At 40.6% G+C, this 24,550-nt stretch overlaps 1 protein-coding gene across 2 annotated transcripts in view; it reads left to right on the top strand.

The window, feature by feature from the left end:
- The window catches only part of SLCO5A1 (solute carrier organic anion transporter family member 5A1), an 81,562-nt gene that overhangs the window by 46,793 nt on the left and 10,219 nt on the right, over nucleotides 1-24,550 (top strand). For both annotated transcript variants that reach the window (XM_080578472.1, XM_080578471.1), the window contains 4 exons: nucleotides 4,191-4,389; nucleotides 16,858-17,017; nucleotides 21,288-21,529; nucleotides 24,390-24,454. In XM_080578472.1, coding sequence (XP_080434598.1) covers nucleotides 4,191-4,389; nucleotides 16,858-17,017; nucleotides 21,288-21,529; nucleotides 24,390-24,454 — 666 coding nt within the window. The remainder of the gene's footprint in view (nucleotides 1-4,190; nucleotides 4,390-16,857; nucleotides 17,018-21,287; nucleotides 21,530-24,389; nucleotides 24,455-24,550) is intronic.

Genomic DNA, 24,550 nt, shown 5'->3' with positions numbered 1-24,550 from the left:
CTGCTGCCGTAGTAAAGTTCAGCCAAGTCAGCTATTAACATAGCTTCAAAGTTTCTGTTCTGCAGCTTCATAACTGCTCTGGGATGAGGGAGGGATGAGCTCCACCTGCAGCTCCCCTAGGGGAAGGAACTAAATTTTTGTGCAGAATTGGGGCCCACAGCAGGAAGGTCATCTCCCTTCTCTCCTAAGTGCATCAAAGACACTTGTCTCAGTCAGTGTCTTCTTTTTGTTTATAAGCATCTTTTTGCCTTCTCCTTACTGCTTCCCATACAGAATAGCTGCTAATGCTAGGCAGGTTAATTCTTTGCTCCCCCATATTTCTGGGTATTACACCTGAGAAGGCATAGTGAGATGGAGAGTGAGTTATGGGAGGAAGTTATGGGTGAAGTATGAGGAGAAGATAAAAAGTACTGAGATAAATAGGGGCAAGACACAGAGACAAATGGGAATCATTTGTCACCTACAGTGGCTGAAAGAAACATGAGAAATTTCTCTAGAGTGTTGAGGAGAAGCATCAGAGAAGCACCATGAGGTGACATCTGTTTGAGAACTTGCTAGGATAAGATTTTCTTATGGGGCATGAAATCCCTGTATGCTGTATCTAAGCAGGAAAATTTGATTGATGGAGCCAAGATTCTACCTGAAGTTTAATGTAGCTACACATGCCTAGGAGTTTTGCTGCAATGAGTCTTAATGGGATTGCTACTCAGTAACTCACTCCATTCTCAGGATAAGCCAAAACATTCAATAGCCAGCACATTAAAAGAAGAACAAAAAAGATGTGACCCTACTGAGGATATGAAGATTCCCCTGTGTTGTTGGGATGTGTAGTTTCCCCTGTTAGAAACTGGGAGATAAAGACTATTTTAAGGCACCAGAAGAAGATGAAATAGCTAGACTGTATGTTCAACATGGGCAAGTGAGCACTGCTTCCACACCTCCAACTCCTAAACTTACCATGAATGTCAACAGTTGTTATTAATTTTCTAAATTCTTTTTCTAGGAAAAATGGGAAAAGGAAATGGGATTTTGCATTAGATTGCTGTTAGTTAATCTAATAAATGACACATTCAGTTTACAAAATTTTCTGGTTAGCAAAAGGAGGACTTACAATTTATTTGTTTTACTGTGTTTTATATAAAAATTGCCTTGCTGAATCTTATGTGACTGATACAAATTTTATGTTGGTCATTTTCCATCGCAATTCATAAGCAGCAATTCCTTAATTAGCTAGAATTAATTAATTTGTTTCTGTTTTTAACCAAACATGGCATTAATCATCAGCAAAAATGCCATGTGCCAAATTTCACGTCTTGAACTTGTGCAGTTTGTGCTGCAGTCTTGTCTTGTTTGGAATTTTGTTTTCCATGTGTAGCCTCCTTCAGGCTTTCTTGATTTACCCCCAAATTAACTTTGACTTTAGGTTGCAGGTAGTTATTAGACAAATACAGTTAACATTTCTCATGCTTTGATAGAAGATTTACTTGTGAAAAAGAGTTAGAGTTCAAATAATTTGTAATTGGAAGAGCTGCTCTATTATAAAGCCCTGCTCTGGTAACTTGTGCTAAGCTGGTTACAAATAGGTTGGATCCCCCTTTAGCTCTAGAAATGGTGTAGTAGCACATTATCTCAGACAGAATTGGATTGAAAATCTCTACAGTATTCTCTTTGGAAGTGTATCCCTCTTAGCAAATATTGCAGTTTTCTGTTACTAGACTATTAGTAGCTGTTAATATCATCTTTTGCCACTGTGGAAAGCCTCAAGTGCTGCAGCTGACAACAGCAAAAAGGGACAAAGCCTGAAAATTGCTGACTGAAAGCTGATACTGCCTTGGAGCACTGTAGCAAGGAGTTTTTTTGGCACATGCACAATTCCTGTAAGCCAAACTGTCATTATAAAATGAAGGAAAGTGCAGTGCAACAGCATAGTATCAGATCTTAAGCTTTATTCCTCTAAATGGCTTTGAAAATGAAGAATGCGTGTCCTGATTAGATGTACATGCTTTGCTTTGCCCTGTAAGCTCTCCTTGAAGTGCAGCGTAGCAGCAGCGTTCCCTTGACAGTATATCACTTCTGATTTTACATCCCCTGCAGAAAAGGAGAAGAGCATAGGGATGAAGAATTTGTACTTGGGGCAAAGGAACTTCTCAGCCTTCCTGACAAGCAAGAAGGAATGAGCACTTATGTCTGCTCTTTTCACCACAAGCAGCTAAATCTGCTTCTGCCCTTCCAGTTTCTCCCAGAAAGGCTTTTCCATCCCCTGCTCTAGTTTGCGTAGAGGAATTTCTCTTTATGCTTCCTCTGTGTAGGTTTGCCCTTACCTTTTCATCCTCCTGAATGAGAGACAGCCTGGGCAGGCAGTTTGTTCCTGCTCATCTCCTCTTTATTTATGTTCTAATCTTTTTTATGTTCTAATCTCTTTGTGGCAGAGGATGTCTGCAAACATCAGTGCAGTATAACTCACTAACAGAACAGCCACTAACCTAATGCCTCACAAAATACTTACATGCTCAGTTTTGACAAGAAACTAGACATAGACACACACAGTCTCACACCTAATGACAGGCTTTTCTAACATACGTGCCCTCAAGAGAATACAAACGAGAAGATAAATTCAGGTCCAGAATATGTTAAGAACTCAAAGCTAAGTTGTATGGTGGAAGGACTAATAAAATACAAAGTTTAATTATATCCAATAAGCCCTTACCTTGAGGTATATCCTTAATTCATGTAACTAGTGTAATCAAGGATTTGGTTCATGGAATTTGGTTCATCTGACATGGGTGTTTCAGAAGCCATCACAAGTGATCCCAGTCTGCCTTCGTTGGGTACATGGGCTTCTCTGATGTAGACTTCTTAGAGCAGGGCATGCATGGCAGGCTTAGGTGGCTGGGTTACCATTGTCTTTTAAAGAGAAGATTTTCAGTGCAAGTGAAAGGATTGGCATCTCTTCCCTTGTTCATATTTCACTCACTGAAACTTGAGAGAAGTAACAGATCTGAACTTTGTGAAATCATTTAATTCTTCTAGAAAGGGTTATAAATTTAAATTCTGCTCTTTTGAAACTTTTTGATTCTGTGATGGGTTGTTATTAAGAATCTTCCCCATGAAATGACATTTTACTTTATAATGTCATTGGTGATGGAAGTACAATTAAGGCAGCAACTATTTTTACCTCTTATTTTTGCTTTCTCAATCTCAACATTTTGATAACGTAATGTCTCCTTCACCTTTACACAAAGTAGCAGAGAATGAGAATATTATATGAGAATATCATTGCTTTGTGATAATATTAAAGATATTTTCAAGTGATAGTCTTGCAGGCTTCTTTAGAAACAAGACCAACATCTTTAAGAATTTGGATTATAGTATTTAGCTCTTTCTCCCTAGATGCAGCTGCCAAAGTTGTTCAAATTCCATATTTATATATGGAATTTATATACACATCTTTATTAGCAAAGACCTTATTTAACGTCTTTCTCACATGTCAGTTAAAAAAATTTAACACCTCAGACACAGGGAAGTAAGGACAGCCTTGTGTCATATAGCCAAACTGTCACCAATGACTTTCTTTTGTGACTTAAACTTACTGTCTTTGATTTAATTCTTATATCTTAATTTCTTTAATCATGTTTGATCAGTTTAGACCTTGAGTGGCTGTGCTGTAATGAATGGGGCTGCTGATGTAGGAAAGTGCTATTCCACTTGAGCCAAGTTACCAGAACGCAGAATTCACAGCCAGCTGCCTGCATGTGCTCCCAGTTGGGCAGGCTTCAGGGGTCCTGCCTTAGGTTAACATCTGTGCTTTGCTGGACTAAATCATGTGAGTGAGAAGAGGAAGATCCATGTCCAAATTTGGATTTCTTCATATTTTTAGTAATCGGGAGCAATGCATATCCCTTCTCCCCATTCTAAAATAAATACAAAGCAATGTTTCTGCTTGTAAATACAATAGGTCTCTTATAGTGCTTTGGCTGCTGGTAATATCATAAGGAGGCTTTTATTAATTCTTTGACAACACTCCAGAGGTTTGAAAAGTCTGACTCAGTTTGCTAGCTAGCAGAGAATCAGACAATGGAGATCTTAGTACAGCGTTTATAGTAATCTAATTAGGGAATTAAAACAATATTTATGTTTTATTCTATTTCTGTACATCCTGTTTTAATGTTACTTGAATTTCTTCCTGGCAGGTGTGATTATTGTTCCAAGTGCTGGTGTTGGTATTGTCCTAGGCGGCTACATTATCAAAAAACTGAAACTTGGTGCGAGAGAGTCTGCAAAGTTGGCTATGATCTGCAGTGGTGTGTCTTTGCTGTGCTTTTCAACTCTCTTCATTGTTGGATGTGAAAGCATTAATCTAGGGGGAATAAATATACCTTATACAACTGGGTAAGTATCTTTGAATCACCAGCTTTTTCCAATAAGCCTGGTAAAGAAATGTAAAAAATGCTGATGGCTGATACGCTGAAGAAGCCACATGATCAAATAGGAATATGGTGAGTATTGTAGTATGAACATATATTATGTGGCCCTTCCATTTTACGTCAGTTTTTTAGTGTAGTCTATGTTATAACTCATCTTTTTGACGGATGGAAAAATGCATTAGAATGTATTTCAGTGAATTTCACAGGATAATAATAGTATACTGTGTAGATTGCCAAAACTTTAGATAGTGTTTCAAAATGTTTTCTGCTCAGGAAAATTGTGAAAATACTAAAGGGATTGTAAAGATTATTTTCGAATAGATTTGTTTAATATGACCATAATAGTATCTTACGTCTTCAGTCCGAATTTGGGATAAATTATTTGTGCATATGCTGTTGACATTCGTGATGTGTGCTGCTTCTGAACCCCTTAACGAGTTGTGTGAAGGCCCTCCATTGCTTGCCAGGGACACTGACCAGATTATAACCCTTAAAGAAGGCTGTCATGAACAAGAAAGAATGAATGTGGGAAGGTAATGGGAGTGAGAGGTTTAGGCTGTGACATCAAGAAATGCATGATAGGCCATTTTTTAAAAATTGGGGATATTTGGAAGCAAGAAAGTGTGGTAAAAGTTGTGAGAAGGTATTTCACTGAAAGGTAGTTCCTCAGAAGCCTAATCACGAGCTTTTATTTTTTTTTTCTTATGAAATACATTAAATTTTCCACAAAATTGCTTTCTTCAGATGAGTGCAAACTTATCTGAATCATTATTTTTCACTTCGCTTCTACATCTGAGACAATGTCTGCCTCTTTTTTATGGCTAGTTGCTGGGTATCAAAGACATTTCAATATCTTGGTTTTAAGGCTCAGCTTAAGATTTTGAGTAAGAAACTGTAGAAGAATTGTGGAGCAGGAAAAGGGATGATCAAATGAGGAAAAAAGTACATTGGGGCAGTGAGCAAGCCAAATGAAAAACGAAGAGGAAGAATAGGAAACAAGGGAGGGAGAAAATAGACACTGTTTTCACAGAGAACATATTGCACTGCATGTTGTGTGTGTTACTAAGTTGCTGTCAAACCCTAATTCTAGAGCAAGGAAGACCAGCAACTGAAGGGCTTGAGCTGGTGGAAAGCTTGTATGATTCTTCTTGTTCTTAATACCTAGAGTTAAATCTCAGTGCCAATGGGCTAACTGTGGAGCGGAGTAGCATGGTCAGTAAATCCTGATCTGAGCGTAGTGGGCTGAAGAAGGAGAAAATGGGGATGGAAGGTGGGTAGGACAGTTTAATTGTCCATCTCCTGGTGATGTTTGTTGAAAGACTGCAGGGGTAGGTGAAGAAATGAAAATTATTAGGAAATAAAATATAAACTTCAGATAGCAATGAACTGAACTGTGCGGTGAGTGAGAATGTCCCTGTCTGACTAATGAGAAGGTTGTAGTTCTCTGCCTGTGAAAAAGTGTTTTTTAATTTAAATCTATTCCAAAATTGAAGTCAAGGCAAACTATTGGTATGTGAACACTCACATTAGAATTGTAAGAGTATCTAATTCATTTTTGTGGTAAATAGTATTTGCAGTAAATGCATGAATTGAAAGAGGAATCTATCCACACCTGTTCTGAAAGTGCAGTAGCATTAGTTCTTTTACATCTTCATCTAATTCTTCTTACTTACAAGAGATGAGACATAGTAATGGCAGAATTTGGTGAAATACTGAAGTATATCAAGTCTTTGAAATCAGTATAAAAATTGGTATGCTTAGGCAGTAATGTCATCAGAAATTGGGAATAACCAGCATGTGATAAATCAGGGTTCAGGAGATTGCAGCCTCAGCGCTATATGACTTTTTATTAGTGCAGTGATCAAATCAGCTGATAAAAAATGGTAATAAAGAAGCACTACTACTCATAAATTCATCTTGAAAATATGACATGGTAAAAATTCTGTTATTCTTCATGGTCAATCATTTGATAGCTTCAAATCATTTACTTGGTAAGGAGCTCTTCTGCTCAGACATCAAAGAATGTAATTGTTCTTGCAACAAAAAAAGCATGCTTTCATTCTGAAGTTTAATAAAACATGTTCTTCATTCACTGCACACAGCACAGTGTACGGACATCAAAGCCAGTTCAACATACCAGATGAGATACAAGAAGCACTACAGCTGTTTGGTTCAGAGTAAATTGTCTTGCACAGTGCTCTGCCTTAGCATGGCTATGTCAGGTCTGTTGTCTGAGGTACCTGTGCTGGCAGCAGCCTGGAGATCTCAGCTGCATTGAGCAGTGTAGACATACTGTAGGGGAGATTCTCTTTTCGTGATTTTCTCTGGATTTGTATGTTCAGTTCTACCTTTCTTTGCTCTTACATTTAAAAAAGTAGCTCTTTTCCTTTGGCAAGCGGAGACGTAAGCCAGCACATAAGAGATGGACAAGCTGGGTTTTAGTTAGCATAGAAATACGTGCAAATAAGCACTGAGCAATGTAGGCAATGATACATTATGATTCAGTATGCTTCATAACTAAGTATTTTTTTGACTGTACCAGCTGAAGGGAAATGGATGGGACCTGGAGGCACACACAGATTAGAATACATTTCTACATGCAAGGATTCTCTGCTGTTTTATGTTGGGCACAAGCAGTTTTTCCGTTGTTGGTGCCTTATCAGCATCTCTGTTATCAAGAAGGTCAAGGACACCCCTATATTATACATTTCAGCATTTCAGAGCCTGTTTTTCAGTTCCCCAGCCTTGCCTCTAAAGGCATGTTTGATATTGAACACAGTATAGAGAGCTTTATGTCAAACTGCTGTTTGGCATCCCTTCTCTTGCATCATAACTAGCACCCAGATAGGAAGCCCTGAATCAGCAAATTGTCTTCTTGCAGCCCCTACACTGGGCGACAGTGTAGGCAGAAGAAAGTTAAGATTTGTACCTTAATATAGGAGCATAAAAGTGCATTAAAGAGCAAAATTGAAGAAAAACAGGATGCAGTGCTTTCAACAAGTTCACTTGTTGTGCAGCCACTGAGACTCTGATGTGAGCCAAATGCTCAAAAGTTGCCCCAATAAGCAACTTATTGAAAAAGTGCAAGTGATATCACAGTGCAATAAATTTCAATTTCAACCTCAGCAGTTATAGCAGATTTCTTAATCTGCAATTGCTAAACATCAGCAGTAAGTTGGTGTTTCAGGCTGGCATCCTGCAGAGTACTGAGAGCTTTTGATGGAAGTCATTTGGTGCTGTGCATCTCATATCTTCTACCTCATCTGAAGCTTTAAAAACTCTTCGTGAGGAAATTGAACGTTTTAGCACTTCAGTGAGGAAAGCAGGAACAAGAAATATGTGACTGACAGTAGTCTGTCTTTAGTGTGTTGTCACTCTTTTTAGGAAGCTATTAACGAAAGAGCAGAAAATGTGTTTCTGACATCCAACTGAGAACTTTCTTCAGGTCTTCCTATCCCACAGCTCAGCTTGCCAACAACACCTAGCCCTTCAGAGGGACGTGCTGTGAAATCTGGGGGATTATATTTTGCAGACCAGTGCAATGATACGTAGTGCAGATAAAGCAGGCCTTTCTAAGGCTCCCAGCATTATTAAAATCTATGTTGGTATTTCTTAAAAATTAATTAGAGAGAATCCAAAAAGAATCACATAATCACAGAATGATTGAGGTTGAAAGGACTTCCAGAGGTCACTTGGTCCTACCCCTTGCTCATGCAGAACCACCTAGAGCAGGTTGCCAAGGACTAGGTGGCCTCCAAGGAGGAGGCTCCACAGCCTCTCTGATCAACCTGTGCCACTGCTCTGTCACCTGCACAGTGAAGAAGTGCTTCCTGATGTCCAGAGGGAACCTCCTGTGCTCCAGTTTGTGCCCATTGCTTCTTGCCCTGTCACTGGGCACCTTGAAAAAGAGTCTGGCGCTGTTCTCTTTGCATCCACCCTTCAGATATTTTTACAAATTGATGAGACCCCCCTGAGCCTCCTCTCCTGCAGGCTGAGCAGTCCCAGCTGTCAGCCTCTCCTCACAGGAGAAGTGCTCCAGGCCCTTCATCACCTTAGCGGCCCTTCACTGGACTCTATCCAGAAGCTCCACGTCTCTCCTGTACAGTGGAGCCCAGACCTGGACACAGCACCCCAGGTGTGGCCTCACCACTGTTGAATAAAGGGGAAATAGCAGAGAATAGCTACTTTGGTGGTTTGTAGACCTGTCTTTTCTATGTTTTGTGATATCAGGTAACTAAAACAGACTCCCAGGAAGCTTACTCATAATCACAGATTCCTGGATTAGTTAATTCCCTCTCTCATATTTCTGGCATGTAATGAATCAAAACAGGCCCTTTCTGATTGCTTTCTGTTGTTTTGGTGTAATTAAAGTTTGGTTAAAACATGTAATTGAGTTACTGAGGCACTTAACAACAAAAAATTTCTTCCTCTTGTGCTGCCAGTATAGGTTTCTATTACCCTTGTATCTCTTTCAGTCCAATCAGATCTCATAATTTGGAAGCAGTGACTAACTGGATCAGAACAATAACAACAAAGAAGGAATCTAGCTAGCACAGTGAGAGGGTCCCTTGTTTGACAGCTACACAAAAATTGCATCATTGCTGTGATTCCAGCTGCTTGCCAACGAGGAGGCTGCAGATCCAGAATGCCCTTGGTCTTAAAGGTTCAACGCCAAACCAAAAATATTACCATCAAGTTAAGATAACATTTTTTATCATACAGTCCAATATTAACATTAGAGAAATTGTGTGGTGAGGTGATGGGTTTTCTTTTCTTTGTGTTTCCTTGGTGTTCGGCAGTGTAGGTTACTACAGCAATCTAAATAGATATTAATAAAAACATGTGCGAACCAATTCTTTGTTTAGATGTTACCAAAATATAGTCAGGCATTGTTTTGTTTAACCTCATGTAATTTAGATTACAGCCTCGTGGAAAAGGGTCCACCTCTTTTTTAGTATCTGTGCATAGACTGCACAGTGAGGTTTCAGTCCAAGCCTGGATACCTGAAATAACAGGTCACAGATCTAAAGACTCCAGGCAATATATCCTGCCTTATGCTTTCCCTTTTCTTACTTTATTCCTAAACCACAAGTTTTCCACAGAACAATAGTTGGAGAGGATAACCGAGTTTAGACAAAGTGTTAAGAACTAGAGTCCCTTTTATCATCAGTCACATCTAGGAAAGGTCTTCTCTTTATTATCTTTACCAGCATTGTGTCACGGAGACACAGAACAGTCTCCCTGAGAAGGGAACAAATGCAATTTGCCAGATGGGATTCTGGGTTTTGTCCCAGTATGCATGTTTAGCAAACCTGCAGTTAAAGCTTCTTAATGAAATGAGCAGAATCATTGCGTACGATTGAAAGAATAGTTCAGGAAATGCTGTCATTTGGGGCTGGTCTCTGTTTCTGTGTGTGCACAGGTGCCTCTCCCCATGACAGATGTCTCTGGCAGCTCATGAAGCCTCACTGCAAGTTGATAGCATCCATTCTGCTGAAACAAGCAGGGCAGCTGTTTTTCACACATCCTGTGTGTCTACAACAGTAGGTGCATTGAAACTAAGCTGCTTTTCCAGTAGCCCACCTCATGAGCAGGACTTAACTAGCTCCAGTGTATAAATCCTGCTTTTTCTGACCAGTGCAGGTAACTCTGTGCTGTGCAGTGCAGTAACTCAGGGTTTACTGCTGTTTTCTTCTGGGGAAAGTAGGCAGCTTTCCAGTGTTAGAAAACAGGATTACAGTTCTTTGGTTTGGCTTAGTACTAGAAAAATATACACCTTCAAGAAAAAAATGATCTACTACTGTGAGAAGCATTCACAGAAATGTGTTATAAATGTGCTATATAGTAGATCATACATGATGAAATGGGGTTACATACATATGTGATTTCATGTCCTTGGCATCTGTAGTCCTTCACTAGTTTCCCATCATTAAAAGACGAATGAGCAATGGCCGAAGACTGAAAGTAATACAGATGAAAACATGAACCTCTTAAAAAGGCCTGATAATGAGCTTTTGGAAACAGAGCTAATGGGTAATTTTGTCTATTACATGTTCTAGAGAAGATAAAAAAAATCTCTTTGTGTGCATGGCATTTGCTGTAAACAACAACAAAAAAGCAAATACCCATAATAAACCATACAGCGATTTGTTGAGGTACAAGAAGTGATGAAAGCTGGAGATACACAGCTTGCATTCATTTGTAGCTTGTTATTCATTTGAGCATATTTGCTTTGCATATCTGCGAATGTAAGGCTTCTTCCAAGCAAAACAAAAATGTCTCTAAGAGTAAATTTTCAGTGGTCACAGTTCAGTTTCCAGTTTCATACTTCTATTTTCATGGCTGATTTCAGTCACTTTCATTCTTCAGCTGATTTCCTATCCTGCGTGTCATGGTAATATTCAGCAGTGCAGCTCAAGTTGGCTACGTAAGGTACCAGAAAGCTGCCCCAAACCCATCTACTGCTGAGAAGGCTTTGATGTGAAGGAGGGGTAAGAGGCCAGAAGAATGCATTTCACAGGATGGGAAAGGCTGGAGAGGGGAACCCGAGCTGTGCCTTTCCCAGCAGCCTGAGATGCCCCCATTCTGTGCATGTGCAGGGTGACGGAGCCCTGCTGGAAGCCAGGGCATCCTCACGAGGGCCCCTGGGCAGGCTGGGAACCCCTGCTTTTCCCAGATATTTATCATCTGGGACATCCAGCTCAGCAAGCTGCCAAGGAGCTTGTGAAACTCCAAAAATGCTGCCTCTCTTGTTTCTGTGAAAAATGTCTGTCACATCGTTGCTGAAATCAGTATGTTCCCGAGAAATGTTTTGGTGATTTGGGTGTTTTCCATCAGAGAGAAGGTTCTGTTGAGAGATTACTGGAAAAGTCTGCATGGCGGTCTATGGCATGTTACTGCATATCGCCTTCTGAAATCCAACATTATATAATGAGACAGGTTTCAGCTGATAGCTGAGAAGGCGACAGAACCAATATCAGTCCTGGATATTTAATTTCCTGCTCAGGCTGCAACTTGTTTCTAAAACTGTACCTTGTTTGTTTATGGTACAAGAAAGAAAAGGCTTTGGTTAGCATCCAACTAGACCATAAAGTGCAAAGTAGCTCCAAGAGCTAAATTTGTGAACCTGATTTGTGTGATCAGTAGACAAGTCAATAAATATTTGAGAGCTACTTAGTAACATTTGATCAGCTGCAAAAGTGCACAGCTGGAAGGACAAGCATATTCAGCAAAAGCAAATAGTGGTGTATAAATACATTAAAAATGAGTCAAGTGGAAGCCACCGAGCAGCAGTTATAATGCTTACTGTCACTAATAATGGGAGGTGAGGTGACAGATGACATGGATGACAGGCGTTGTGTGTAGAGTGGCTCCTCAGCCAAGTCTCTGAGCTATTCAGGTGTAGAAGGTGGGAGCAGAACATCCCTTATCATCCATGGGGTTGCTGGGAAACAATACGTCTGATGCTTGCTGTTTACCTTTACAGCAGTTCTGCTTGAGTGTTGCAGATGTGAAGGAGAGCAAACAGCAGCCCTCACAGGGCTCCAAAACGGTGCCAGTCTGTGAGCGTGCGCACAGCATCTCGGGGATGCAGCCATGAAAACAGTCCACATTCCTCTTCAACTCCTGCCTGGCTGAGGGGGTGCCAACATTCCCGAGATGCCTGCTGATCTGTTTAGAGCAGCCACTTGAGCAAGCTCGGAATGGCAGTGGCCTCTCTGTGGCACCACTGAGCAGTACTGAGAGCAGGGCAAACAAGGCAGCACAGTTAATTCAATATCACGCTGCAGTGCCGGCTGTGGAGATGCTGTGCATACCAACGTAATTCCCAGGGCAAGATTTTTGTTTATGGTGCACGTGCAAATACCCATGCCCTAATGGATCTCAGTACCTAGCTCACACCTACAATCTATCTGTTTTTGTGGATTCTCAAGGAGCCAAACTGTCATTTGTTCTCAGAAATTCACGTCTTCAGGACTGGGCTGCACACTAACCACGGGAAGATGTAGGGTGGTGCCTGTGGCTCCATTCTCCATGCAGATGTAAGAAGATGAAGGTTACATGCATCTCCTGGGGTTGGGGATTTTCATATATATATTCTAGTCCCTGGGAAAAGCCTTCAAGTCTCACTCCTGCAGCCTCTCTTCATCATGTTCAACCTTGTAGGGATTACTTCCATATTCATTGGAAATTGGGTTTTCCTATCTTCTTAGTAGACTACTAGATAAATGATGTAATGGAGGACACTCTTAGCTTCCAGTTTTGAAGAAAAGGTCAGCCAGTTTAAATATATCAGCCAGGAAGAGGAAGGAGTGACAGCCCTGTGTTACGGAGCTAAGCAGAGCCAGCATCCTGAGAGAGGATCCAGAAACTGTGGATCAAGGCCAGGGTGACTGTAGCTGTGAGCTGTGGCATCCTGCAGCTCTAAACACGGGGGAAACATGGCACACGGAGTATTCAGAGTAACCTTTCAAAATAAGCTAATAGCACAGCGAAGGGTTCTGGTACCATTTCTGTGATAAAAACCATGACTGAAAAATATCCAAAACTGCATTCCCAAAGCACCAGCTTTTTTCACTGTTCAGATACCAAGAGCTCTGGATTTGAAGAGTCCCAGAACCATGCCGATGAAAGTGCTGGCTCTTACACAAAAACTCTTAAATCTCAGAGATTTGTACAGTTATGTTTTCTTGAGGACTACTGCAGTAAAATAAGTCATGGTTTGTATCTTGGCCAGAGTTCTTCAAGTGCTCAAGCACAGGTTCTTATACATTTTATGATCTGAGGCAAGGAGGTGCCAATGTTTAAGTTGCTGCGATTCAAAGATGGGATGGACGCATTTGAAATAATTCTAAATCCAGAAGGGATGGATGTGTTTTTCCTAATGATACCAATTTGATAAGCATTGGCCACTGTGTTGAACAGTTATTGTGGAGAAGATAGGGACTGCCTGATAGACTGTTTTTGCTAGGAAGTCAGAAAATTCATTGCTGCAAAAGGAGGTGAGTTGCTCACCTTCTGCTTGGTAGCCTCTAACCAACAATTTAGTTCGAGGAAATCTGACCCTGAACTCCTGATGTCCACAAGAGCACCATAATTATTGCATAGTTCAGTCTTCCCACACAGGGCTGCCCTCCATTTTGTGGGATTGAAGCTATTTTACAGCAATGGATACAGGGGAAGAGGGAGAAGAAAAAAAAAAAAAAGATGAACGGATAGAGATACAGAAGAAGAAGAAAGAGTAAGCAGCAAAGAATCCTGCTGAAAGGAGATTTCCTTTGGAAGAAGTGACTTTGGATCTTGGTCCCTGCTCTAGGTTTTGCTTATAGAGATGGCAGTAAAGAGTCACTGATGAGGAGACATGAACAGGATTAAGATCAGGTTCAGTTTCAGCAGGAGGGATGGGAAGAGACTCCATTTTGGAGCTTGCTGATAAAAATAATATCAGTAAGTGTGAACCCCTTCAAGTTGGGGAGGCCCTCGAACCCCAGTGTTCCCACCTCCGTTAATGACAGAGTCAATGAAGAAGAGGAAGCTTCCTCCTCTACGTCAGAGGAGTATTATCTGTTACAAGTCCATGAAGTACAGTGTAACTGGAGAATGCTATCAGCACAAAGGGGCAGCTTTTTGCTCTGTGTGTAGGAACTCACTGAGCTGTTGTCAGTGAGCACCCATATTCCCATAAAATATCAGGGCATGGGGCGCTTTCCCCCACTTGTGTGTGGGAGTTTGGACACCTGAATTACGGAGTTCAGCTGGCTGAGTCCAGGTTCAGCTCCATCACTGAGAAGAGCTATTGTGAAGAAAGCTGGAAGTGAGGGCCTGCCCCGAATTTTTTGGGTTTGCTGTGTGATCACTGGGCTGAGTCTGCCTCGTCTCTGACTCTGGACCCAGTTCTGATCTGCTCTTGCCACCAGTCTCACTCCCAGTTCACCTTCCCTTGCAGAGCAGCCAGGGAGCCAGCTACGTTGCCTCATTTCCATGTTCTGAATTTTTGGAGATCTTCAGAAGTGTCAGCTGTCCTCATTCTTTAGAGAACCTGCCTTTCTGCCTTTGGTACCTGGATGGACTAAAAACTTCCAGGTTTAGATAATACAAACTACAGTCCCTAAAGTAAGTGGTTTGAAACTGGCCCTCTGTCTTCAGAAGGGCTTAGGTTTTGCAAATATCACAGTGCATAACATTTGGGTACTTTGAGGCCCCAAATAGCATTTACAGGCCTAGAGGACAGCTGAGATAGAAGGTAAGATGCGCGCTAAACAGTAAACACCAGAAAAAAGTGCTGTTTAAGCATCACAGGAAACTACAGTTTGCAGTTTCTGAAAGCATAATAAAATCATGGTTTTCCTCAATAACAAGGAAAGCTTCAAGTGAAAACCAGTATCAGCTGCTTTTCAGTTCTCATTTGTTTGGAATAGCCTTGTGCAGTGAGGAGGGAGTATGGGTGCAGAATTCTGGAACCTTGATTTCGTTAAACAGAAATGTATTTAGGAAATAAAAGGTAGGCTCCCCAGCCTCAGCCAAGGCTGTCATTTGAAAGTAGATTGGTATGAATAAGATCATTCAGGTAACTTTTCCACTGCCTTAATGCCTTCGTGTTGCTGGCAGTATTTTGAAACCAGATGAAATTCCAAATGAGACGCAGAAAATTGAATCAGCAATAAACCACCCTGCAGATGCTTGCTTTTCCACTTCTTAAATTAATTTAGCATCCTGAAACAAGACGGAGAGCATGGTAAGTGTAGTAAAAATAGGTATAAATATAATACAGTCTATTTAAAAGTTCATGCCTGTTATATTTTGGCTGCATAATGACAGCAGAAAATAACTTGCATTTCATGGTGTGTCTGCATATATATCTGAGCAGATTAGTTATTTTCCTTTTGGTACTTGAGCTAGCTATGTTCAGTAATAGTACGGATGAAAGGCAATAATTTGTGTCTGTACCTTGAGATACCTTCCAACACAATACCCTCTGGTATTATGCAGGAGTAATACTTTTAGTAAGTAAATTTACTTACTAAAAGTAAATGGCTTTTCAAAACTATTATTTGACAGAAACGTACAGTTTGATCATCACCTATTTCCTCATTAATAAGGAGGTTCTAGATAATACAGACTGGACACCTTACTCCCTCTGATATCAGCTCTATTTACGCTGGGCCCAGTTGTGCCAGTCTGTTTTCAACATGGGAGGAAACAAACTAGCATCCATTTTATCTTTCTTTAACTTTTATTTTAACTTCATTAGTCTATGACCGGAATTTGTATGTACAGTTATGTAGGTGGTTTTAGTATTTTCTTTCAGTGAGGTTGACTCTGTGTCTGCTAATGCTTTTCCTCCTTTGCTTTGTACTCCAAGCCCTCACTATATCCAGGAGTATATCCTGGTCTTTGTTTTGGGGCAGGGTGTAACTGGGTGACTCTTTCAGTGCTTATGCCTAGAGCTGGTGCTTTACAAATGACCTGAGAGTTGATTTAGGCAGGACTGAAGTGATGTGGTAGGCAAGGCAGCAGCTGGGTGAGTTGGTTACTGTCCATCTTCATCAACCTGAGTCAAAACTTCTGGCGGTGACAGCCTGTAGTCAGTTGTAAGCAGAGCTGATTTCTTTCTACAAGAAGCAAAGAGAAGAATTTAATCAGTGAGTTTTTTTTTCCATCTCATTCTGATGAAGAGTCTATGATCTTACAGATATGGAATCTACCATTACTGAGGCCTTTGCCATGTCTGGATTGAGCCACAGTGGTACAACTGGTAAAGCAGAGCCATGGGATAAATCTCCATTCCAGCCATGAGCTGCACACGAGAACTTAGTGGTTCTGAGCATACAACCAAACCCTTCACGGGAGGACTTAGAAAGTTGGTCTTGGCAAGATATTGGGAAAAAATCCAAGGAGGTGGAGTAGTGGTTCTTTTACAGACATTTAGTAAAACACAGTACCCCTCCAGATTTAGAGTGATTTCTGTGTTTTATATTATTGATACATGTATCAGTAATGCAAACATTAAATTTTCTGAACAGTTGTTAGTATGCGGGAGGAGATTCCTCTTAGTTCATATAATGCTTATATCTCGCATATGGGGCCTTCATTAGTAATCAACAGCAAATTGCTGCAGATTATGGTGGGCACACAAAGTAGTGGCATCTTAACTCTAAAAGAAAAATCAGGAAAAAGATACAACTCTTACCCAGGCAAAAACATAAAAGTTTTATACTTTGGGATTATTTTTGTATTGTGTTTTCAGTTGATGGCAGAGATGCCTGGGGCATTCTTCTATATTGTTTAAATCACGTATATGACCCAGAGTTAATGCAGCCTTTCATTAATGATCAAGTGCTAGTTCCAGAGTCAATGGCTAGGATACTTTCTCCCTCTGAACAGCAGGATGCTGGTTCTTGCCCTACTATCATGCTCTTTTTCCTTTCTTCAGTCCCACTCTTGCCATGGCCCACAGGAATCTGACTGGGAGCTGTAATGTGAACTGCGGATGTAAGATTCATGAGTACGAGCCTGTCTGTGGATCAGATGGAATAACATATTTTAATCCTTGCCTAGCTGGCTGCATCAATGGTGGAAACCATAGCACAGGGGTAAGTCCTTCACCCACCCATCCACATACAACCTGCAAATAGCGAGTAGCCCCTCAGGGCTGGAGCAGATCAAAGACCGCTCTGTTTCTAGAGCAAACATCCCCCCTCTCGAAGCATACAGTCTTTTCACAAGTTCCTTGATGTTACTTTTAAAAGCAGTTGGTATTTTTGTTGTTGTTGTTCCCTCTTTGAATGGAAGGAAGAACTCAACTCTTCAGGTAGTTGGAAATGTTTTAAACTCCCGTTTAAATTTAATTATGGCCTGTTTAAAGCCACTGGTGTTTGTGCCAATCTTGTCATAAATAAAGACTGCCTATTTATTCTGCTCTTGTAAAATAACTTTGCCATTCTCATGTCCTTCTTGAGACCTCTTCCAGGCTAAGTGATTATACTTAAATTCAAGTAACCAGAAATTAAAATATGTTAATAATCCACTTTCTTTCTTAGAAATACATTGCCTGTTACAGCCCGGTCTTCCTGTCTTCTGGACTGGGGAAAGGCATCCTGCTGGTGAAATCACAGCATGGAAATTTGGCAGTTTCCTGAAGTGGGCACAAGATAACATTGAAAGATACAATCTGGCCTTACAAGCAACAGAGCAGTATAGTTATGCTCATTTCATACAAATGCAAACTCTTAAATTCTTCTGTTACAGAACTGTCTTAAAAAATCATTAAGAAAGACAGGAAGTAAGGTAAACATTGATTTTCTGAGGACGTAATTGTACTTACCAGAAAGCTTATTTATAATGTATCAGTCTCCTGATTTGCAGTTGTGAGCCAGCGTGTGAACTGGAGGATGGTGGTTCCAGCACTGCCCTTTATCAGGTTTGACTGGATCCATTCAGTTTGAATGGATATTCATTCCATAAATGAAGGTTCCTACATAGATTCAGCTTGGAACAGACTAGTTTCCTTTATATATTTTTTTCAAGTATCTATCTGTTTTTTAGTAGAAAATTGCTTTAAAAGCCTGCAATGTGAACCTTTAATGTTAACCTGTGGTTAACTTTCAGTGTCTATATAAATCTTATTTGTGCTTTACTGCATTGAGACACAGGTTTGATCTTTGCTACATCTCGCCTGATATCAAACTGGCACTAATAATTCATTTAGTAGGAGGTACTTTGGTAGTATGCACTCTTCAGTACAAATTTTGAAGCACGCTATTTCCTACTATGGTTTAAAAAAAAGATCCTTCATGGCCTGAAGTTTTAACTTGGTAGCTAAAGGTGAATAGAATGAATAGGAAAATATACTTCTTGATTAAATAATGCTTTATGTAGGGTACTTTTAGAAGCAACAAATGTAAGTTTGAGTCACTCTATAACACATAAAATGCTGATAGTGTATAACATTTGGATTTAAGCTTATAGCATATAGTATTTTCAAAATAAACCACTTATCAATTGAAAGCAGGAGAAAGGATGCCTAGGTGCAGTTCAGAACTGGTAATGTACACATTCCTGTACTCTAGCATTTCAGTTTGTGGTGGTTTTACTCGAGTGGGCAGCCAAGCTCCACCACAACCGCTCTCTCACTCCCCCTCCTCAAAGAGGAATGGGGAGAAAATACGATGAAAAGGGCTCAAGGGTTGAGATAAGGACGAGGAGATCGCACAGTAATTATCATGATGGGCAAAACAGACTCAGAGTAGGGAGATAGTAAGATTTATTACCTATTACTAACAAGCTAGAGAAGTGAGAAACAAAGGAAAGAAACCAAAAGCACCTTCCCCCCCATCCACCCTCTTCTACCTCCTCCCCCTGAGCGGTGCAGAGGAATGGGGGAATGGGGGTTATGGTCAGTCTATAGCGCTTCTTCTCCGCTGCTCCTTCTCGGTCACTCTCGTCCCCTGTGCTGTGGGGTCCCTCCCATGGGATGCAGTCCTTGCTGAACTGGTCTGGCGTGGGCTGCCCACAGGCAGCAGCTCTTCGAGAACTGCTCCAGATATGGGTCCATACCATGGGGTCCATCCCTCAGGAGCAAACTGCTCCAACCTGGGTCCCCCACGGGCAGCAGCTCCTGCCAGGTCACCTGCTCCTGCGTGGTCTCCTCTCCACGGGCTACAGGTCCGGCCCGGTATCTGCTCCGGCAGGGGTCTTCCACAGGCCGCAGCCTCTGTCGGTGCAGGTCCACCTGCTCCACCGTGGTCTCCTCCACGGGCTGCAGCGTGGAACCCTGCTCCACCGTGGTACTCCATGGGCTGCAGGGGGACAGCCTGCTTCACCATGGTGCTCACCACAGGCTGCAGGGGACTTCTGCTCCGGCGCCTGGAGCACCTCTCCCCCTCCTTCTTCACTGACCTTGGCGCCTGCAAGGCTGTTCCTCACTCCTCTCACTCTCCCAGCTGCTGTGTGGCACAGCTTTTTTTTTTTTTTCCCTGTCTTAAATCTGCTCTCACAGAGGCGCAAAACAACATGACTTATTGGCTCAGCTCTGGTCAGCAGTGGGGCCCTTACCAAACATGGGGCAGCTTCTAGATCATTCTCACAGAAGCCACTCCTACGGCCCCCTGCTACCAAAACCTTGCCACATAAACTCACTACAGAGTTGCATAAGACCTCTGTCTCATTTAGTGCACAGACTTGTTTCCTCTGCTGATGAAGCAAGATTTTCTGTAGGGTGCCTATTTTGAAGCAATAAGAAGATTAAGGTGAGGACTGTAGGAAGAAAGCAAATACTTGTGATATTAGACAATGGAGTGCTGCCTTGGGGAACTGAATTCTGTCATTGCTTCTATTCCTAAACACTACTGGGCTGGTCATTTAAACCAAACTTCTCCCAGTTGCCCATTAATTTAGTATTCTTCATATTCTGGATAATGGACATGAGCAATAAACATAAGTGTCATTTGCAGAAGCAGTGAGTGCCTAAATCTGTAACTGAAGGCAGAAAGAGTTCTGTTTAGGCAGAAAAAGCTGTGAATATAATGAAAAATATTCTGTAAAAAAAGGGATCACGGTTGTCTCAAATTTGCCACCCACATTTCCAAAACTTTTGATCTGCAAAATAGGGATAACAACTTCAGTGCCTCATAACTGTTTTGAAGATAAATTACACCTTTTTGAAAATGTTAAGCTGTAATGATGAGCGTGATAGAAAAATCCATATGAAATATGAGCCGTTCTATCTTTGTAGTGGAACACGATTAGTGTGAGGAAAAAATACTTGAAGCCACATTTTGAAAATTGGAGGTAAACTACTGGATAAATACTCATTAAGAAATTCAGCTAAATCCCATGGAAAAAGAATGCACAGCAATGTTATAACACAACTGCATACATAGGCATAAATTAAAGTTGACAGGCAACCCTAATTTGGATATTTCCTGATGTCTGAGTGCTTAAATTTGCAATATTAAGATGGTCTTGTAATGTAGCTTTTGTGCACGTGTGGTCCTACATTTTATGAACGTGAACATAAAAGCCAAAAGTTCCTTCCTCTAACTTCACACTGGCCCTGATCTGTTTCTTCTCTAACACTGGAATATTCTCATCTACTGCACACCCCTTTGCCATTAGAAAACAGTAGTAGAATAAATATGATGGGAGGCTATTTCTGACATAGCTTTTCCTCACCTTGCTCAGATCACAGTCCCCTTTGCCTGTGAAATGCCAGTTTGCTACACAATCTTTTCATACTAATTTCAGCCTCTTTGCCCAGTCAGGAATCCCTCATTTCCTCCAGTGTAACTGTTTAAGTCCCTTGTTCTCTGTTTTTGCTCCTGTCTACATCCCATCCATATCTACATCCAGCTGAAAGTTTCTGGGCTCCAAGTGTGCAGTGCAGCTTTTTGTTCTTTAGCGGAGTCTGGTAGGTTTCCACTGAGATAGCAGAAGACACCTCTTGAAGATGAAGGCTGACAGCCTGCCAAATTCCAGAATATGGCATTGTCAGTACTGCTTAAAAAGTGTTTCCTCACAGTTTTGGTAAAAAAAATAGAAACATTCTTTTCTTCCAGTCTCCCTGTCAGAAATGATTGAATGTTTTTGGCAAAATTTTCCAAAAATGTCCCAGATTTTTTTTTTTGTTAATATAACTGTCAGCCTAAGTGGTGGGAGTCATAAGCAATGGCAGTCCTATCATGGGAAGTTTGGGCTGCCTTTGAAAACCCTTGGAGTGGCGGCCTTGGTTGTACCTGGAGTAGTAATGCTAGAGGCAGAAGATGGAGAAGATGAGAAGACTGCATGGGACATACCGCGTTCCTGTGTAATGTTTGTCTTCTACAAGTTTTTCAGGTGGAAATGTTCTTTGTTTCCCTCTCCCAGGTAAGAAATTACACAGAATGTGCCTGTGTCCAAAGCCGCCAGGTTATCACCCCACCGACAGTGGGCCAGCGCAGTCAGCTCAGACTGGTTATCGTCAAAACCTACCTGAACGAAAATGGCTATGCTGTTTCTGGGAAGTGCGATCGAACCTGCAACACGCTCATCCCATTCCTGATATTTCTTTTCATAGTGACCCTTATAACAGCGTGTGCCCAGCCATCAGCAATCATAGTGACACTCAGGTAAGAGCTCAGTGTATTTTTGCTGTGCCTGCTCTCACCAGTGTCTGTCAGAGAGGCTGGAGCAATGCAGCCTAACTCCTTCAAGCTTATGTATCCTTACAAAGAGAAGAGAATAGGGATGAAATGGATAGGGTGAAACTTGCTTGCATTTAGAATATGTAACATGATAATGCACTTTAGGAAACAAATGTCCAGGGATTTCCAGACAATATAAAGAGAGAACAAATAAAAACATAACATAAGAAAAATACAACTCTTAAAGAAATTTTCAGCCTTCTTAGAACAATGGTTTGGATTTTAAAATGCAATTGAAAAAAGGTAATATTTGAATCATTCATAGTTCAAATGAGAGGAAGTTTTAAACTGGTCCTTTTCTGTTTCTTTAAATTGTTAATTTCTGCCACATGCCTGTTTTTGAATCTTCCCTTTTTTCTTCCTAATAATTTTGAACTTTAAGTGCTGTACTGTAGTAGTGTTGTTGTCACCGTGGTCATATAAGGGTAGAGAACAACGTGGTCTTTGTAAGGAAAGGTAGTGTCATTTATTTTTCCATTCAAAGAAAAATGTTCAGGCTTTTGATTTGGCTCTTCCCAGCTCTGGCAGCTGGTCTGATAAACATTACCACTCCCTATAACATCTTTGCCCATTTAAAATGCAACCTCTGTGCATGAACTTCAGTCATTTTTAAAGAAAGTTGAGCTGAAGAAACAGAATATGGTCAATTACTACAACAAATTTGTATTTGTATGCCATTGTTAAAGAACAGCAGGAAGAATTAGAGGGAAAAAAGGTAACTCAGTTGTTCAATAGGACTTCAAAAGCACACTCATAGGTATCAGTTCTACTGGTAGCAGGAGGCCAAAGAGAATGGTTTGAAGGTATTGATTTGGTTTGGACTGTAAAGTTGGAGAGCTCTTAGAGTTTATGAAGTGAGTTCATTCTGGATGGAGATGAGCTGTAAGATGCTCTTCAGAAGCACACTCAAAACGATCCAGCTGCAAATGGGCATTCACTCTCTGGGACCATTTTAGAGCTTGTTTGAAGCAGAAAGCCTACAAAGCCTGAAATGTACGTAGTGTAGACATCAGGTCTCCAGCACAAGCCGTTTCGCTCTATAAATCTTCTCTTGAGCTGCATTAACTGCTTACATAGAGTTGCCTTTTGGCCTGTTTTTATATATGATCTTTCTCAAAATTCAGCTTTATTAAACCAGCCTAGGGCCTTTTCTTTCTGTGAGAATGCTCCTCCCTACCACATGGAATTTTCTTCTTGTAGTGTTATCTTTATATCTTCACCCTGATATTTTAAGACAATTGACATTCTGATGCGGCTCACAGTTAGCTCCCTATTAAAAATAATAATCACAAATCTTTTTAGTAGCTCATGGAGCCTTAGAAAAAACATGAGACAGATGAGAACCTGGCTGTTCTCTCCTTAGGCTCAGCCATCAACCTGGCTCTGAAAACTGCTGGCAAGTGTCTGTGTCCTATCCTCAGCGAGGATAAATGCTTTCTTGCTGTCATTTTTGCAGCCCAAGTGGCTAAAGTTTGTGTATGCAGGAGCCTGTTGCTGACACACAAAAAAAGTGTATTGTGTCACAGCAAAAAAAGTGTATTGTGTCACAGCAGAGTTTGTCTTCCAGTTTGATTTACAAAATATCCACAAAATTGGTAAAGGATCACTGATAGGATTGTAATGTCAAACATTCAAGAGCTGGCACATCAACTGCTCTGTGCACAGCACTGTTATCATTTGAATACTTCTGACCTTATCCCTTCTGTCTCCAACTTTTCCACCTGCACAATGGGAACAGTAATAAAACATTGTCATTGTACTGCAATTATGGAAAGTAAACTACAACCATGAACACAAGTACTGTGGAGAGCCTCACAGTGCATAAAGGAAATCTTCAGCAAAATTTTGTAATGTTCAGCAAAAAATAGAATGGCCTCCACAATGGAACAGTGATGCTAACTGTCTCAAAGCACATACTGTGCACAGTGTGTCCATCCAAGATTTGTGGCCCAAGTTAGTTCTCTGATTTCTCATTTTCTAAGTGCTTGACTTGAAAAGCTTGACCTTTCAGCTGCACCTCTTTGACTGTAATCTTTCTGCCTGTTTTTTATCCTATATTACAATGTCACTACAAGCTGCCTATCTTAATTTCAGACCTCTAGATTAAGATTTAAAAATAGTTTTTAAATCAGAAGAAAATTCATTATTTTCTAAAATTGTTTGCTATGGCATTGTGGAATATCACTACTTTATATTTAGTCCTTTGAAATCTTGACATTTTCCTTTGAAACTATTGGAAGAAATCTCATATTGCTTGTGTTGAAAAAGAACGGTGTTTAGACAGTCTGTTTGGATGTTTCTACTGATATTTCCCCTAATGTATCTCCAAAGTGCTTATGGAAACAGAAATCTGTTAAATTCAGAAGCTGAGTCCAGCTTTCAGCAGCCTAACTATCCACTAATTATAATCCGTGTGAAGAATAAAAGGGCAAACAAAACAAGAAGTTAGATGAAATAATAGGAAACTGTTATGAGAAGTCACAAACATTTTAGATGGATTTTCCAATTTCCTTAATAGTTTTGGATCAGATTCTTCAGGCCTTACACAGGTAAAGAAAAATTCTAAAACAGAATTGAGATTTTGATTGAACAGGGATAGGAGACGTTAGTTTTTTTTTTTTTTCTAGCAATAAAAATTAACAATATTAGAAGCTAAACAGAAGAAATTTAGATGAGGATTTATTATAGCTCAGAAAAAAAGAGCCGGGAGATGAAGGCAGAGCATACCACAATGGTTATCTGTTATCGACTGTTTCTTCAAGGGAGTTTTCTTTTTGCCTGCTAGGTCTGTGGAAGATGGGGAACGTCCCTTTGCACTAGGAATGCAGTTTGTTTTATTACGTACTCTTGGTAAGTCTTGCAGTTACTAAGCTTCCAGATAAACCACAATGTTCCCAAAAGGCTTGCCATATTTGGCTTAAATATAACATAAAAGAACTAAAATTC

This window comes from Anser brachyrhynchus (assembly GCF_964034855.1).
Source record: "Anser brachyrhynchus genome assembly, chromosome: 2".
Classification (NCBI taxonomy): domain Eukaryota; kingdom Metazoa; phylum Chordata; class Aves; order Anseriformes; family Anatidae; genus Anser; species Anser brachyrhynchus.
The sequence above is the reverse complement of the archived record's forward strand: the minus strand, read 5'-3'. Positions and strand labels throughout refer to the sequence as shown.